The following is a 14756-nucleotide window of genomic DNA, read 5'->3' as shown; positions in this document are numbered from 1 at the left end:
TTTTAGTTTTTGAGGACTTTTAAGATGAAAAATATTACCATTACAATTCTATATCTTATATAGTGTTACGACTAATTGATTTTCATATCATTAAGACATATATATAGATATATATATATATATATATATATATATTATATATACAACGTGTTCAGTAAGTAAGGAAATAGGTCAATTGTTACAAACAATAAGAACAATAGAAACCAGATTCCTTACTTAATGAACACCCTATATAATAAACTAGTTATCTTAAGGTTATTAAAAATAATTTTTTTGATAAAAAGCCCACTAGGTGTGATTATGGGTTTTTTTTTTTTGAAAAAACCTAGTTTTACCCGAGAAAAAATTGTGGTATTAAAAAAAAAAGCTGTACCAAGTATAATGATTGTATAAGATCTTAAAATATTTTCACTATTTGATAATTTTGTTTTATTATACATCCAGGAAAGGCTAGTTAAATATATCAGTGTTCAAAAAGTAAGGAAATGGATTTCCATTGTTCTTATTTTAACAACTAGCCTGCTTCCTTACTTTTTGAACGCTCTATTCATATTTCCAGTTAAAACTTAAGCGTATATTATTTTAAAGGAAAATGATGATACGACTACATTTTTTTTGAAAATTATAATATATTTTATATTCTTAAAGATATTGTACAAGTTATAGTTAATCAATCATCTTGTGTTTCCACAATGTCATCATTCGCTTTCAACCCTTTTTTATACTTAAAAATAAAGTTTTGTAATTATCAAAATGTGACTTTTTCCTACCTTCTCTTTTAGTAGAAAAAAAAATGGTCTTGGAAGTCCTCTTCATTACTACAGTGTTTTTCCTCCAAAAAATTAATTTTGCTAACTAATAAGTTAAAACCCCTAAGGTGTAAGGTAAAAAGTTAGTGAAGAGGTGAGAGAAAATATTATATCTGAACAACAAAAAGAAAGATTGTGTTATACTGACAACGTTAGAGGTGGTATTAATTTGACAAAAAGTGGTAATCTTTGTAACATGCCAAGCATTTTGTATTAAATAGTATGTCACAAATTTTTCAAGACTACAAAACGAGCATTGAAATTTCTCTTTAAATATAATCAAGCCGGTTAATACAAACAGTATGAGTTGTTGAATTGCATGAAGTAGTTAATAATATTCCACTCTAATTTTTTCCTTTATTTTTACAGTAAAATCGTAAACTATGCCTTTATCACAAAACAAACATTGAAGTTTAAAATAAAAAGTTGGTATGCTGACTCTAACCCTTGCAACAATAGGCATTTATTGTAAATTTTCTTTTGCTGTCTCAACAGTAAATTTATTAAAGGCAGTAAATAGAAAAATAAAAAGGTTCCATTACCCATCACTGAAAAAACTTTAAATAGATGTCAGCGGCCACATAAAAGTTGAGCAATAACAAGAGTGCTCTAGTGTCCCAATAAGAAAAATGGTAGCAAACTTAAGATACAGAAGAAAACATCAACATTTTCTGATCTTAATTTTTTTTTTCGAATGGAGAAAACTCAAAAAAGCCCAGTGGATTTTGTTTGGATTGGGGTGTTTTTAAATAACCCTGGTTCATTACTAATGAAATCACATTAATATTGAAAATTGTAAATCTAACTTGTTATAAATATATTTTAACACAGTTAATTATTTAAAAAAAATTACCATTTCGATAAAGAGTAAAACAATTTTTAATTAACAGATTTCACAAGATTCTATACGGTACATACTTCAGAAAGTCGTGTTTGTTCAATTAAAAAATGCATAAAACAATATTTTTCCCATGAACGTGTTACATATGAACGATAAAACAATAATTCAGGCTCGTAGGAATTCGAATAAACCGTGTCCAACGACCTCGGTCGATGACACCACGTTGGTTTCATAATTTCTATTAAATGTTTAAATCTAAAATACATATATTTTTATATTTGACTGTAAGCATAATTTCTAATGCGATTAGTTAAAAATCTGCTGTTACTTTCTCCTGACCACACCGGTTATGATGTTTTCGCGCAGCGTTTAATAAATTATACCAAACATGCGTTTACTAATACATCTCTTAATAACTTTTTAAAAGATATACATCAATATCAATAGAATTTTATTGGAAACTTTTGGACTTTCAAACTCATTAGTTAATTATAAGGGTATTGATTTTGAATGCTTCAGATATCAACATAAGTATATTTTTATTAAAGTGCAGAACACAAATAACTAGGGAAAATATGATACAACACACAGTATTGATCAGAAATATTTTAAAGCAATAGTATATAAACGTAAACGTACAACGGCTACATGTTTAGACATAAAGATGTATTATACACGAGGGAGTATAAAAATAATAATGTTTAATCCAAAGAAAAGGCCTGTTCATAGAGTAGTTTTAAGAATATAATCTTATCTCTTAGGGAAATAGAACTTTTTATTGTTTTGAATATTTTAAAGATTAATATGTCTAACGAAGCGATCCGTTAGAATATCAAGCGATCTAAAATATTTTGAAAACTTTGCCATAAACTTTTACTTTATTATTATTATTTCTACATAAAGTTCTATAGAAAAATATTTGTCGGATGTAACATCAACGATTTTTAATTATATGGTCAATGTTAGTTTAGAAAAGAATTTATACATTCTATTATATAGAACGTATTGGGGACCTATTCATTAATAATTATTCAACAGTAACTGTTACATTATCATACTGAATTATTTTAACAATTAAACAAATGGATTAAGTATAATTATGCAGATATTCGTTTAACGCGAGGCCGAATAAAATATTTCACTGTGGTCATAAAGTTATAAAAGGCTTGATTATCGAATGAACACTATTGTACAAATTTAACCGTAAAATAAGCGAATACGTTATTATGTTTAATCACGGTCGGCTGATTACAATATACAAGTGCAATGCTTCTTGTGTGTATTTCAATGAACTCATCGCCACAACAAACGCGTGATTAAACATTTGGTTTCAATGAACCTGCTTGGCCAACTAAACACTAAAGTATAACATGCACCACATTATATCAGTACTGATTTTTATTATATGTAAATATTATTGAATAATTAAATGATTGATAGTATTATATAAAGGCAAAAATGACGTTTTAAGTCTTATACAACTTGTCAAATATATCCAAGAGCTTTATAAGCCATAATTATTATAGAATATTTTTATAATAAACAAACGGCCTAAACTAAAATAAATCATAGTTCATTATTGATGATTGATATTCTTAAACATATAGTTATCTGTATTGATCATTCATAAAATTTCGAATGATTGGAATATGAATCACAAATATTATTGCTTTTACGCCTGCTCAATTCGGCCAATATCGTATAATGTTATTTTTATAATATTGGGGATGTTATGTATCATTAGAGTACACGTTGTATTCTATTCACCAATGGTAAACAGTCGAGGAGTTTGGTGTTGGCTATTTCTTAATCCTAATTTTCCCTTTGATCTTGAATTCTGTTGTGACAGAATTTATACATTTGTTATACTTTAGTTACTATTGTTTGTATAATAGCGATAGAATTTATATTAATAAAAAAAATTAGCGATTTAAACGTAGAATTTAATGGTTACAGATAAAATATATGTCAATCGGCGTCCATGAGGAATTTACAAAATAAATTATATTGTGTACGAGTTATATGTGAAGATGTCAAGCAATGACGACTTACAAAATGTTTTTGAGGTATTTTAAGAAAGAAAAGAAGTATTCCAAGAAAAATGTTACAATTACATTCCTGATAACTGTTATATATTATACATAAACGTACAATATTATTACAACGTTATTGTCCATTTTCAGGAATAATTCGTCGTCATCAAATCTATTACAATAATTAATCCGCACATTTATTATTCTGTACACGTATAAGATTTTATTAGTTTACGGTTAAACAGCTACAGGGCAGTAAAAGAAAATTGTCTTATTGTCCTTATTGCTGATACGCTTTACTCACCTTTTGTAAATCGCTGAGTGCCAACGTGGGCTGTTGTTGCACCGCAGTGGACATTGCGTCCTGAGTTTCTATCATTCTGTGATCTGCATCTCAAACTGGCTAACCTGCAACGGGAAGTTATTATTATTACTACTGTTATTACTGGTCAGTTGTGTGCCAAGACAAGTAGAAAAAAATTGTTGATTACCATGTATGCCGTGTACTCGGGAAACAAAGAAACAGTGGATAGAAGAAAAACATAATATAATCCCTAAGTATAATAATAATAATAACAATACATATTATTATTGTGGACTCTCAGAGTTGTATAGACCATAGCTTTTGTGGTTCAAAATCGTTAAAGCGAGCCGGCCGGCTATATAACAAAGACAGACTAGCCAATATCTACACCGCATACAGCAACAAAGACGAGGTGGTAGTGTGCACAAACATTACGCATAGAAAAGCCTAGACGACCGAATCCGATTCTCTTTTAATATCGGTGAAAGCATCAGACCGAGATAATAAAGTGATTTTATTTTGTTCCATAGCATCATATATCGAAAATTTCCCTCGTTTCAACCAAAACTCTGGGATGGACCCCTTGAGCAGTTAAACGAGTTGACGATTTCTACAATATTCGTTATAACATGCCTATCCTCATAAGTCGTTTACATATAATCAGTGTCAAAGCTATAGGCCGTAGGACGGGGTCGCAATAATCATATTATTATTTCTCGTCGATTGTACTATACCCTGGATTTCATTCCACAATGTTTTAAAGAACTTTAGGGTATACACTTGAAAAAGCCAGCTATTGTTGTCGACGCGTAAGGTTTGCGAACGCAACGATGGCATATACCTATATTAAATTTGTGTATGCTGATGGTGCTCCAAACAGTATTGTTGAATTAACAACTACTTTACTTGACTTTGTGCTAGAAATAGATGTCCGGAAACTTTAGGATGAATATCTAAAAATAGATCACTTATTCTTTACCTCGGTATCTATATTGTATATTGCAACGCTCTGTCGACTGTTGAGTAAGGCATTGAAGATTACGCCGCAGCTGTTACAATCCATTAGGATCTCTATGTAAGTCACGACACGAGAGTAAAAACATTTTAAATACTTTCACGATATTGAACGTTGTGGGCCACGGAAATCACGACCACTGCACGTGGATGTTATGGGCAGATATATATATTTATACGGTCGAAAAAGAAGAATACACCAGTTCATTGAAACCGTAACTAATCAATAAATCTACGACACAAAAGCTCAACTCGAGCTTACGCCTTTTTTCTAAGTATTTTTTTTTCTCGTCAGTACTTTACTCCAATCGTTTTCATAGAATTTGCTCTTATCAAATTCAAGATCTCTTAACTCAATTACTACGACGAAATTATAATTTATTTATTAATTAATTTATACATTTATATTTAGAAATTAAATTATCATTTTCAGACCTACCAGAGTCATTGTAAAACTAAAACAGCCACGTTTCTTAATTAAAAGTATTTTTTTTTTCGACTTAAGATGTAAGTACGACAACTTATAAATAATTCAGATGAAGAATTTTGAAACAATGACAAGCATAGACAATATGATGAATCGAATGTATATGTAGGGTAGGTTGATTCGGCTCTATATTTTCTGTATATATATAGCACACATGTATGGTTTAGATCACTGTGCATTTTGGATGTGGAATTTTGTACGTTTACCCAATTCTCATGTTGAGGAATTATACTTTGTGGCAGCGATATATTGAATTCTAATAAAACATAATATCATATAGAAAACGGAGCACGTCTGCAAAAACTAACCCAAATTCACAGCATAAAAAGTTCAAGTTTTAATACACAAACTATAGTCTCACGAGTGATTGCTGAATTGCACGCTGCATTTTAATGTCTATAATTTCATAGCGTGGAAAATTTCTAAAAAAAAATAAACTAATATGAAAAATTCTTCAATTATATGCATTTTTTTTTTTTTTATATAAATGATAGAAACCATATAACCAAGGCACAAAATGTTATTAACGTGATTATACTGTAATCGATCAACCCGAACACGATTGCGCTTTGAATACTTTAAGATTAATGCTCAATACGCAAACCACATGATATTTCTTTAAACCATAATTAAAACGTGGGCTTTATATGATTCAATAAAATATATATGCAATAGTTTTATTTTTTCTAAAGAGAAATCATCAAATTATGATTCTACTTGCTGCGAGTTATTAATAAAATTATCATTAGCATTAAGAAACATGACATTTCAAGTACTTAGTACTAATCTTAGTGAATGACCAAAGTAGTACAATGATATGATAAATTAATGTCATATAAGATATATGACGGAATGAAATATTATTTTCATAAAATATTTAATACTGCCCAAAATTAGACCCAATACTATACATTGGTCCATGAATTTCATAAAACATATTATGTTTATTACGATCATACAGTAATTATATATTGAAATAAGAATATTAATAAAATCACAAACTTCAACGCTAAAAACTTTATTTAATAAAAATAATCCAAAAAATAAACAAAAACTATACCTTATTATGATAATACACTTATGATTGGTAAATATTAGACTTAATAATAAAATATTACTTATAGCATGAAAAGAAAATATTTTCGTTTTATTAAATTGTTATCACTAAATAAAACTATCGAATAAAATTGCAAGAGATAAAATATTTAACTAATGTGTTTTAATTGTTAGCTCATGTTATGGAACTCATTTTTAAACTACTAATAAATAATAATAATATTAATATCAATAGTAATAGTATTAATACGAAAATAGTGTACCGTAACTTGAAGATACTTGAACATCGTAAACATGTGCAGATTATTTACTGTCATCGCGAGACAGATATGTTGCAAAAGATTTCATGTGGGTTTTTAAATAATGCCAGAGTTGAGGCTTAGTCGTTGAAAGTAAAAGCTCATGTAAAATAACATCAAACCCAGCGGTTAAAAAATATAAGAACGTAATGCTCCTAAGAGGAATTTCTCCCTTTCGTTTTCGTAGTCATAATTGGCGAGACTAAGTCATGTTTTGGAAGGGAGATTTGAAAACACAAGTATTACAAACAAGGTTAGTAGGCACAGGAAACGACTAGAGAGCAGTGCACACCCGATGAAACCGGTTTTTATTCTTTTTTTTTTTTAATCAATGTACAGGCATTCCTTTCTCGAGGCGTGTAAAAATATTGTAAATATTTTTAAGCCGATGACTACTCAAATCTGTTGGGAATCTTATTACTAAACCGTTAACCGAATAATAGCTCTTGCATACTAATTATCATACTTTAGGCGTTTATTGACTATCAATTATGATTAAGTCTTCAGTCAATGACCACCACATATTATACATAATGATTTGTTACTCGAATTCCTGATTCTAGGACTAATTGACCTTAACCTTGTCATAGTCGTAATAATGGATATGATATATTTTCTTAAAAAACGAAATCTATGGAGTAAGTCAGAGAGTTTATTACTGGTTTCATAATATCGACACCTTCCAACTAATCGATTAATCAATTTTAGAAATATAATTAATAAGTTATAACACTTTCAACTATTTAACAAACATTTATATTTGTTTAATAGTGTTAAAAATAAATCTAATTATTTTTAAATATAAAAAATGGTTACAAAAAACATGATTAAAATACATTTAATTTCAAACTTGATTATTTCAAATTAAGATGAAACATTTTTTTATGGTTTTAAATATTTAACTTTTTACGATTTGATAAAATTTTAATACACTAAGTATGTAAACTTTAGATGTAGTTTCAAATTTCATTTATTTTTACAAGTTTAGTAAACAAAAGTTTATAAAAAATATAATCTAGTGTATACGATGTTTGTATTACACAAACAACAAATTAAAAATTCAATCTAGTTATGAAGGATAATTTAAGTAGACATTTACTGTACACAAGTACAAAATGCTTTAAAATTTTATTTGTTTGATAATTACGACGAGAAAACTGAAATTTCTAGTTATATGGAATAAAACAAGGCAAATGTAATAAGTAAGCATTTATGAACACCTTTTTTAAACGAGTTATTAGTATATTTTATTTTGTAAACGAACATCATTAGCTTAACTTTGTTAAAAGCAAGAGACGTTATTTTGACTGGATTTCAAAATGGAATAAAGCAGTTATTACCTAAGTTGAATATAAAGTAAACATAATACATAGGTATTTATAGTAAACTACAATGATTATATATCTTTAGTGCGTTGTTTTAGTAACATTATAATATTGTGTGCATTGGTTTGTACTGTGTATCCTTTTTACAATAGCAAAATACAAGGTTAGTTACATAACTAATTATAAAATATACCAACCTCGTATTTTTTATCTAGGTTAAAGAAAACTGAGAAAATGTGTATCAAGATGTATTTAGATTGATACTAAACGTTTCTTTTAAAATAATATAAAACGTGGAGATTTATTTTACATAATAAGAATGAAGCCATCGGAATTTTTGCATTATTATTTTAGTAATAAAAATCAAACTTTATCTTTAAATGTTTTTGTGGTGTTCGAGAAATTTAATTAAAATGGTTTATTATTTACTTATTGAAATTTATTAGTAGGTACTGATTACACGTCAATTCCATTTTAAAATTTATAATTACTTTTAACATTCCTAGGTTAAGTGTACAAGTTTCTCGTACCAAGTATTATAACCAAATACAGAATACAAATGTCTTTCTAATACTGTTACAGACTCTCCAGAATAATGTTTAATGGGTAGATCAATATGATTGTCTTAGCCCTTATCCAATATTTGAGCTTATAGTATGAATATTGTTTAATTAATTAGATAATTACATGTTATTTCATTTTATTAATTAGATAAATAAATGAATACTTAGAAAAAAAAACCATCAAAATTTTTTTTTTGCTCAAATCATTTTATAATAATTGATCTCTACTATAAATAATTTATGGTTGCAATTAATAATTTGTTTAATATACGAGAAAATAATGGGCTTATGTAATATTATATAGCTTGATTATGAATTTAAAAGTATCGATCTGGTATTAATTATTCAAATTATACAATAATGCTTCAAGTGATATTTCATTTAATAATCTATTTCAAATGTAATGTGACAAGCATTAAATATTTTAATACATCGCCGGTAAAATTAAGCCATCGTAGCTACCAAAAGCTAATTATCATTGTATTATTTATTCTCAAGACTATTTGTAAATATAGCCAAGGGATTCAATACGATGTTATTTAAATTATCTAGTCCATTTTATTGCAACACAAATTCAAGTCATAATTTCTTAACGAAAACAAATTTTATTAATCAAACATATTTTTCATACATTAATTATTTAATTAATTTTGCTTTTAAATAATTGAACAATTATAAATTAATATCATTGAATTAAAAAAGTAGTTTATTTTGAAAAGAATGTTTTTGGGTTGAAATGGTAACAGACAAATCTTAGAAATTCTTTCTAGAATATGTTTTTACTCTAGAAATTATTTCTGTTGAAATACAGCCAAAAATCTCAAAGTCCATAACACATGAGTTATACATTATATTTCTGATTGACTTGATTGCTTTTTTAATACTTTAATGAAGTGTGTAGTGAGAATGAGTTTATTTCTATTGAAGTCGAAAATTCACTTTGTCTGCATCTTTGATATGAAGAAAATATGTATTATTGTGTTGTTCAACAATTTTTTTTTTAAAACAAGTAACTATCGGTTACTTTAAAACAACATTGAAATACAAATTTTTACGTCCATTTCACTATACAAAAAAACTTGTATACACAAAAAATAAGCAATTAATTATTTTATTGGTAAATACTCAATTTATTTCAAATTAACTTTATTATTGTGAATTATTACAACAAAGTGATATTTACATGAGAATATTTTCAACGATTAATTGTTTATTTTATTTATTTATATTATTTTTTTTATTGAGTTTTCTTGAGATTACGTTATTGATCAGTGATTATCAATCATTATCAGTTATAATATTTTTTTAATATTTTTTAGTTTTTTTAAATTAATAATATTTTTAATATAGTTTTAATTTTACTTAAAATAATACAAAATTTTACTAACGATTGTTATTTAGTTTGTAATTAATTTTAATCATATTTTGATAATTTGTACACTCCCACCAATCATAAAAGTTTCAAAATTAGTAAATAGTACTGGCTAAATGTTACACCAGCACCCCACTTATAATATTTTATAGCTGTCTGCCTCAAATCTGTATTTAAAAATGTTATTGAGTTTGTAATTATTTTTAATTAACACAATTAATATCAAAACTATAAAAATATAGAGTACTTCATAACAATAAAAAGGATCATTAGAGAGCAAATAACGCCACTTACGTACACTTATACTTACGAGTGCTTGGGTTATATTGACATTTCTTAGTTGCATTTATGTTGAATTTGTAGAATTACTTAGGTTTTCAATTTAACATTTTAAAATCACATAATTATTTGCTTACAAACGAAAAAACTACATAAAAGTTATAAATAAGTTTTAAACGAACAGAATTTTAACGAAAAGGTCGATTTTTTTGATAAACAATACAAAATAACTAAAATCTTAATACTTTATTAGCCAATAATAGGAATCCATTATAAATAAACTCGTGTCTGAATCATGTCATGGATGAAAGTTGTCAGAAGTGAAACTTGCAACAATTCAGTTTATAAGACCTCAGAAATCTCAATTCTTTTGAACAGTTTATTGTAACGAATACTATAATTAGACAATAGTAATTAAATAAAACATTTTGTGCAAAGGTAAAGTTTACTTCTATGTAAAATATGCTATTTTACTATTCTTAAATGTTACAACTGAATTAAGTTTAACTAGTAAATAGGTTTCCTAAATATATCTATTTACTAATTTACAAATTTCTATATTAAAATGTTTACATTTTATCAGTGTCGTAATTTAAATTATCATAATTTGAATGGGAAATAAATTATTCAACATTAAATGTTAACAAAAAAATTTTTTTTAATGGCGAATTACATGCGTGTTTAATTTATCTGTTGCACGAAAACTTTTTATATTTAATTCTAATATAAATATTTCCATTAGAACTAAAACTGATTATCAAGATAATAAAACTAAATAAGTGAACTGTCTGTTTATTTTTTTATTGATTGCACATTGAACTTATCCACATAAGGGTTATATAAGTATAAAACTTATACTTAAGTTCACGAAACAATAGTAAAATATTAGAGTCCTGATTTTACTTTAGATTTGTGGTTTGAACGTGAATCGCAATTTTTATGGTAAATTTGAAAAACTAGGTCACTTTTTGAAAACGTCAAAAATTAGTCATCGAGAAATAAATATTACACATGAAATATCATGTTGCTGGAAGAAAAATGTTATAAAAGTATAGTACATGTGATACCGTTTCGCACGCCTATAAATCTCACACTGTGCATAGGGTTCATTGAAAAGCACACCTATGTGTTACATATTCAAAATTTCTTGATGCAAGTTGTCTTAGACAGTCGAAATTCAACGAGTTCATAGTGCACACGGCTCAATGCATTTTTGCGTTATGCTTAGCCACCAAAGTAAACATTGAGATAATGTAATACAACAAAGAATTAAATTAGTGGCAAAAACAATAATTGTAATTCTAGACACGGATACTGCGGGAACGCCTAAGCCCATTGTATGAACTGTGATACACACACGCCAATACAATAGACACGTTTTTCTTAGGGCACGGTCGGTATGTTGGGCATTCTTTTTAATTGAAGTCAGGTGAAATATTCGGTATAGTCAACGACCAATGGTCCGGCGACCCAAATTTAATTATTGGTATGTGCAACCTTGCTTTTCATAAAAATAAAGTAATATCCCATTTGAACACCTAATGATGACTACCCAATACGTCGACGACGTACAATGTGATGGAAAGATAAATTGTCATTCATTAAAATATTTCGACTTGTTTTCATTGTTAACTTACGTGGGCAAAAATATTATAAAGAATTTAATAAGAATATCGTTCTTATTAAATTCTCTATCAATAAAAAAAACTTCATAAATATTATAATAGTTGAAAATCATATTGCAAATTCAAACGAATAATTGCCAAGTTTAATTTTTGTTGACTATTTCTTCGATTTCCCAGATCCACGTAAATATTAACCGGTTACCGATTGGTGCGTTTCAAGTTTAAGTTTAACGGCATCTCTGGTATTCATTTTTTAAAACTAATCAAACGGGTATTCACTGAATGTGACGTACTGTAGTTTATTTGTTACTTCAAAATATACGTACTTATTTTTATATGCATTTTTTATTAAATCATATAGATACCGTATTCAAGTCGAAACGTTTATTTATAATCATTGATGAATTAAAACTTCAAACACTTCCTAGAGTACAGTATTTAAAAATCAATTTCATGGGTAATAATATTGGTAATAATCGACGGACACCGTTATTCATTAACATTGCATCGATATTTATAAATAACTTCTACTGTATGAGATGGCTGCATTCCAAAATGTTTAGTTAACTAACACCTAGTTTTAAATATTAAAAAAAAAATAATGTAAATCGTGCAATTTTTAAATCATAAACTGAATTTTGAACCTCTATATTAANTAATTAAAATCGTGCAATTTTTAAATCATAAACTGAATTTTGAACCTCTATAATAAAAAACTACGAGGCCAATTATATATTACAGGTGTCACTTAAGTTTTATATTCGTTATACTAAGCTTCAATGAAAACGTTATATGTTTTTATTAAAAACCTTATGTTATAAGGTCCCTAAATTTTGAAGCTCAGAGGCCTTGGTCTTCAACCTACCCCTACTTTATCCGGCCTCTATCAGTATAGTTAAAATTTGATTTAATCGAATAATAAAAAAACGATTTATCTAAAAACTATGTAATAGTTAAAATATTAAGTGTGGTTGTTTCATAATGATCATCTTTATACTGTATTGAAGATAAAAATATTTTTGAAATAATTTGTAAATTATGATATCAATTAGTGATCAAAAAAAAAATGTCCAACGAGATTCTAGAAAGTTCAAAACAATTCTACACAACTTATGTGTTTACACATTTGGAGTTATCAATTAAATAACTACAAAGGGAAATTATTAAAATGTATTTTGCTGTGTAAAATATCCATACTATTCTTCATGATAGTTTATTTATTAAGTTCCCACGTGTAGTTTAATACTATCTATACATTTTTTTATGTAGGAATAAATTGTTAGAGCGTGATTTTATTCTATGAGCTTGAACATTAGACGTGACCTACGACGAATCGCGTGAACGTCACGTACAATCTAGTTTTTGAGTAAACACATGAAAAAATAATTGAAAAGCTTTGCCAGAAAAATCAATCAAAATATGTGTACATTATATTACATGTTACATATAAATTTTTTATTTCTCAGGCTACATAATCTTTCATTATTCGTTTTTAACGAAAATAAAGTATTTTTTTCTCTGTGTAGCACTTTAAGTTTTAGAATGTAATAACAAATATTGTTACGACATTTCAATAAGAAAAAATATATGTATGAACACTAGTTTGTGTTTGTTCGTGTAATGTTCGTGGCCGTGCATTAAAATCTTTGGCTTTGGTGTGCACCTCTAGTCTTGTGTTAGGAACTCACGACAATCGCTGCATTCGGATATGCACATAAGTTAAATGATTATTAAAATATCAAACGACAGTTATCAACAGACAAAGTAATTAACAACGTTTTAACGTTAATTAAATTTCTACGCAATCGCTATGTTATGATTGAAGTGAAAATTTTGGACCTATTTTGAAACAAAAAAAAACACGAAACTTAACAGTAACGTACGAACTGTAAGTGTATATGTTGACAAAAGGTCGCGTTCTTCGACATTTCGTGTAAACATCCCTTTGAGACTCACCTGTTTTACGTGTCACCTGCTGATTTCGATAGAGGCCTCAGAGAACCCATCGGTTTTGTTTTATCACTAAGAAGCTATTATTTTCACTGAAACACGTCAAACGGTACAAACACTACACGAAATTACAAAATCATTAAAATTATCAAAAAAACTAACGAAATTCCTCGCTAAATCACTACACGACACACCCGCGTATTTGCCGCACGAATCATCTATGAGCCCGACAGGGCGATGTTATTGTTTTGGGTCTGGTGTAGCGTGGCAGTATCACGTTGATAGCTACTTGACACCATACCTGTTTGGTCCTACTACCTGTTAGACCGGTGAGATCGTACCACAGAGCGCAGTGTTGCCAACGCCGGCTTGAAAAACGACTGTACGTTGGTAAAAGTAAAACCCACCAAGGACACGAAAGCAAAAAGAAACATGTCTTAGATCAGATCCATATTATAGCGTAGATTGAGAAATTATTTTTTGCAAATTTTTCTTGTGATGATTATTACAGGTTTTTAATATATTATATGAAAAATGAACCATTTTATGAGAATGCATATTATATCAAATCATTCATGTTGTGGTTTATATTATCGACATTTTTCTTTGACTGCGAATAGCTTTTAATTTAAATAGTAATACCTGTTACTTAGTTCTATAGTCGTACTCCTTCATTTAATAAAATATATTTTCATTTTTTGTGAAGAAACATTTTGAATAAAACTCATTAATGATGTCTCTTGTCACCATGTTCTGAGTCATGGTAACATACCATAGATCGGATTTAAACTAAAAAAGG

General features: G+C 27.8%; 2 protein-coding genes across 2 annotated transcripts in view; one reads left to right on the top strand and one right to left on the bottom strand.

Annotated features, from left to right (window-relative positions):
• LOC126904295 (unconventional myosin-XV) overlaps positions 1–14246 on the bottom strand; it is a 76510-nt gene extending 62264 nt beyond the window's left edge. Inside the window, exons 1-2 of the mRNA XM_050683235.1 lie at positions 13964–14246; positions 3988–4091 (exon numbers count right to left, since the gene is read on the bottom strand). Coding sequence (XP_050539192.1) covers positions 3988–4062 — 75 coding nt within the window. The 5' untranslated portion in view covers positions 4063–4091; positions 13964–14246. The remainder of the gene's footprint in view (positions 1–3987; positions 4092–13963) is intronic.
• LOC126904305 (allatostatin-A receptor-like) overlaps positions 1–14756 on the top strand; it is a 152217-nt gene that overhangs the window by 21415 nt on the left and 116046 nt on the right. The gene's annotated exons all lie outside the window — the stretch shown is intronic.

The sequence above is a fragment of the Daktulosphaira vitifoliae genome, unplaced genomic scaffold, assembly GCF_025091365.1.
Source record: "Daktulosphaira vitifoliae isolate Bord-2020 unplaced genomic scaffold, ASM2509136v1 Scaffold_4, whole genome shotgun sequence".
In the NCBI taxonomy this organism is placed as follows: Eukaryota; Metazoa; Arthropoda; class Insecta; order Hemiptera; family Phylloxeridae; genus Daktulosphaira; species Daktulosphaira vitifoliae.
Note: the sequence above shows the minus strand (reverse complement) of the source record. Positions and strands in the feature narration are given on the sequence as shown.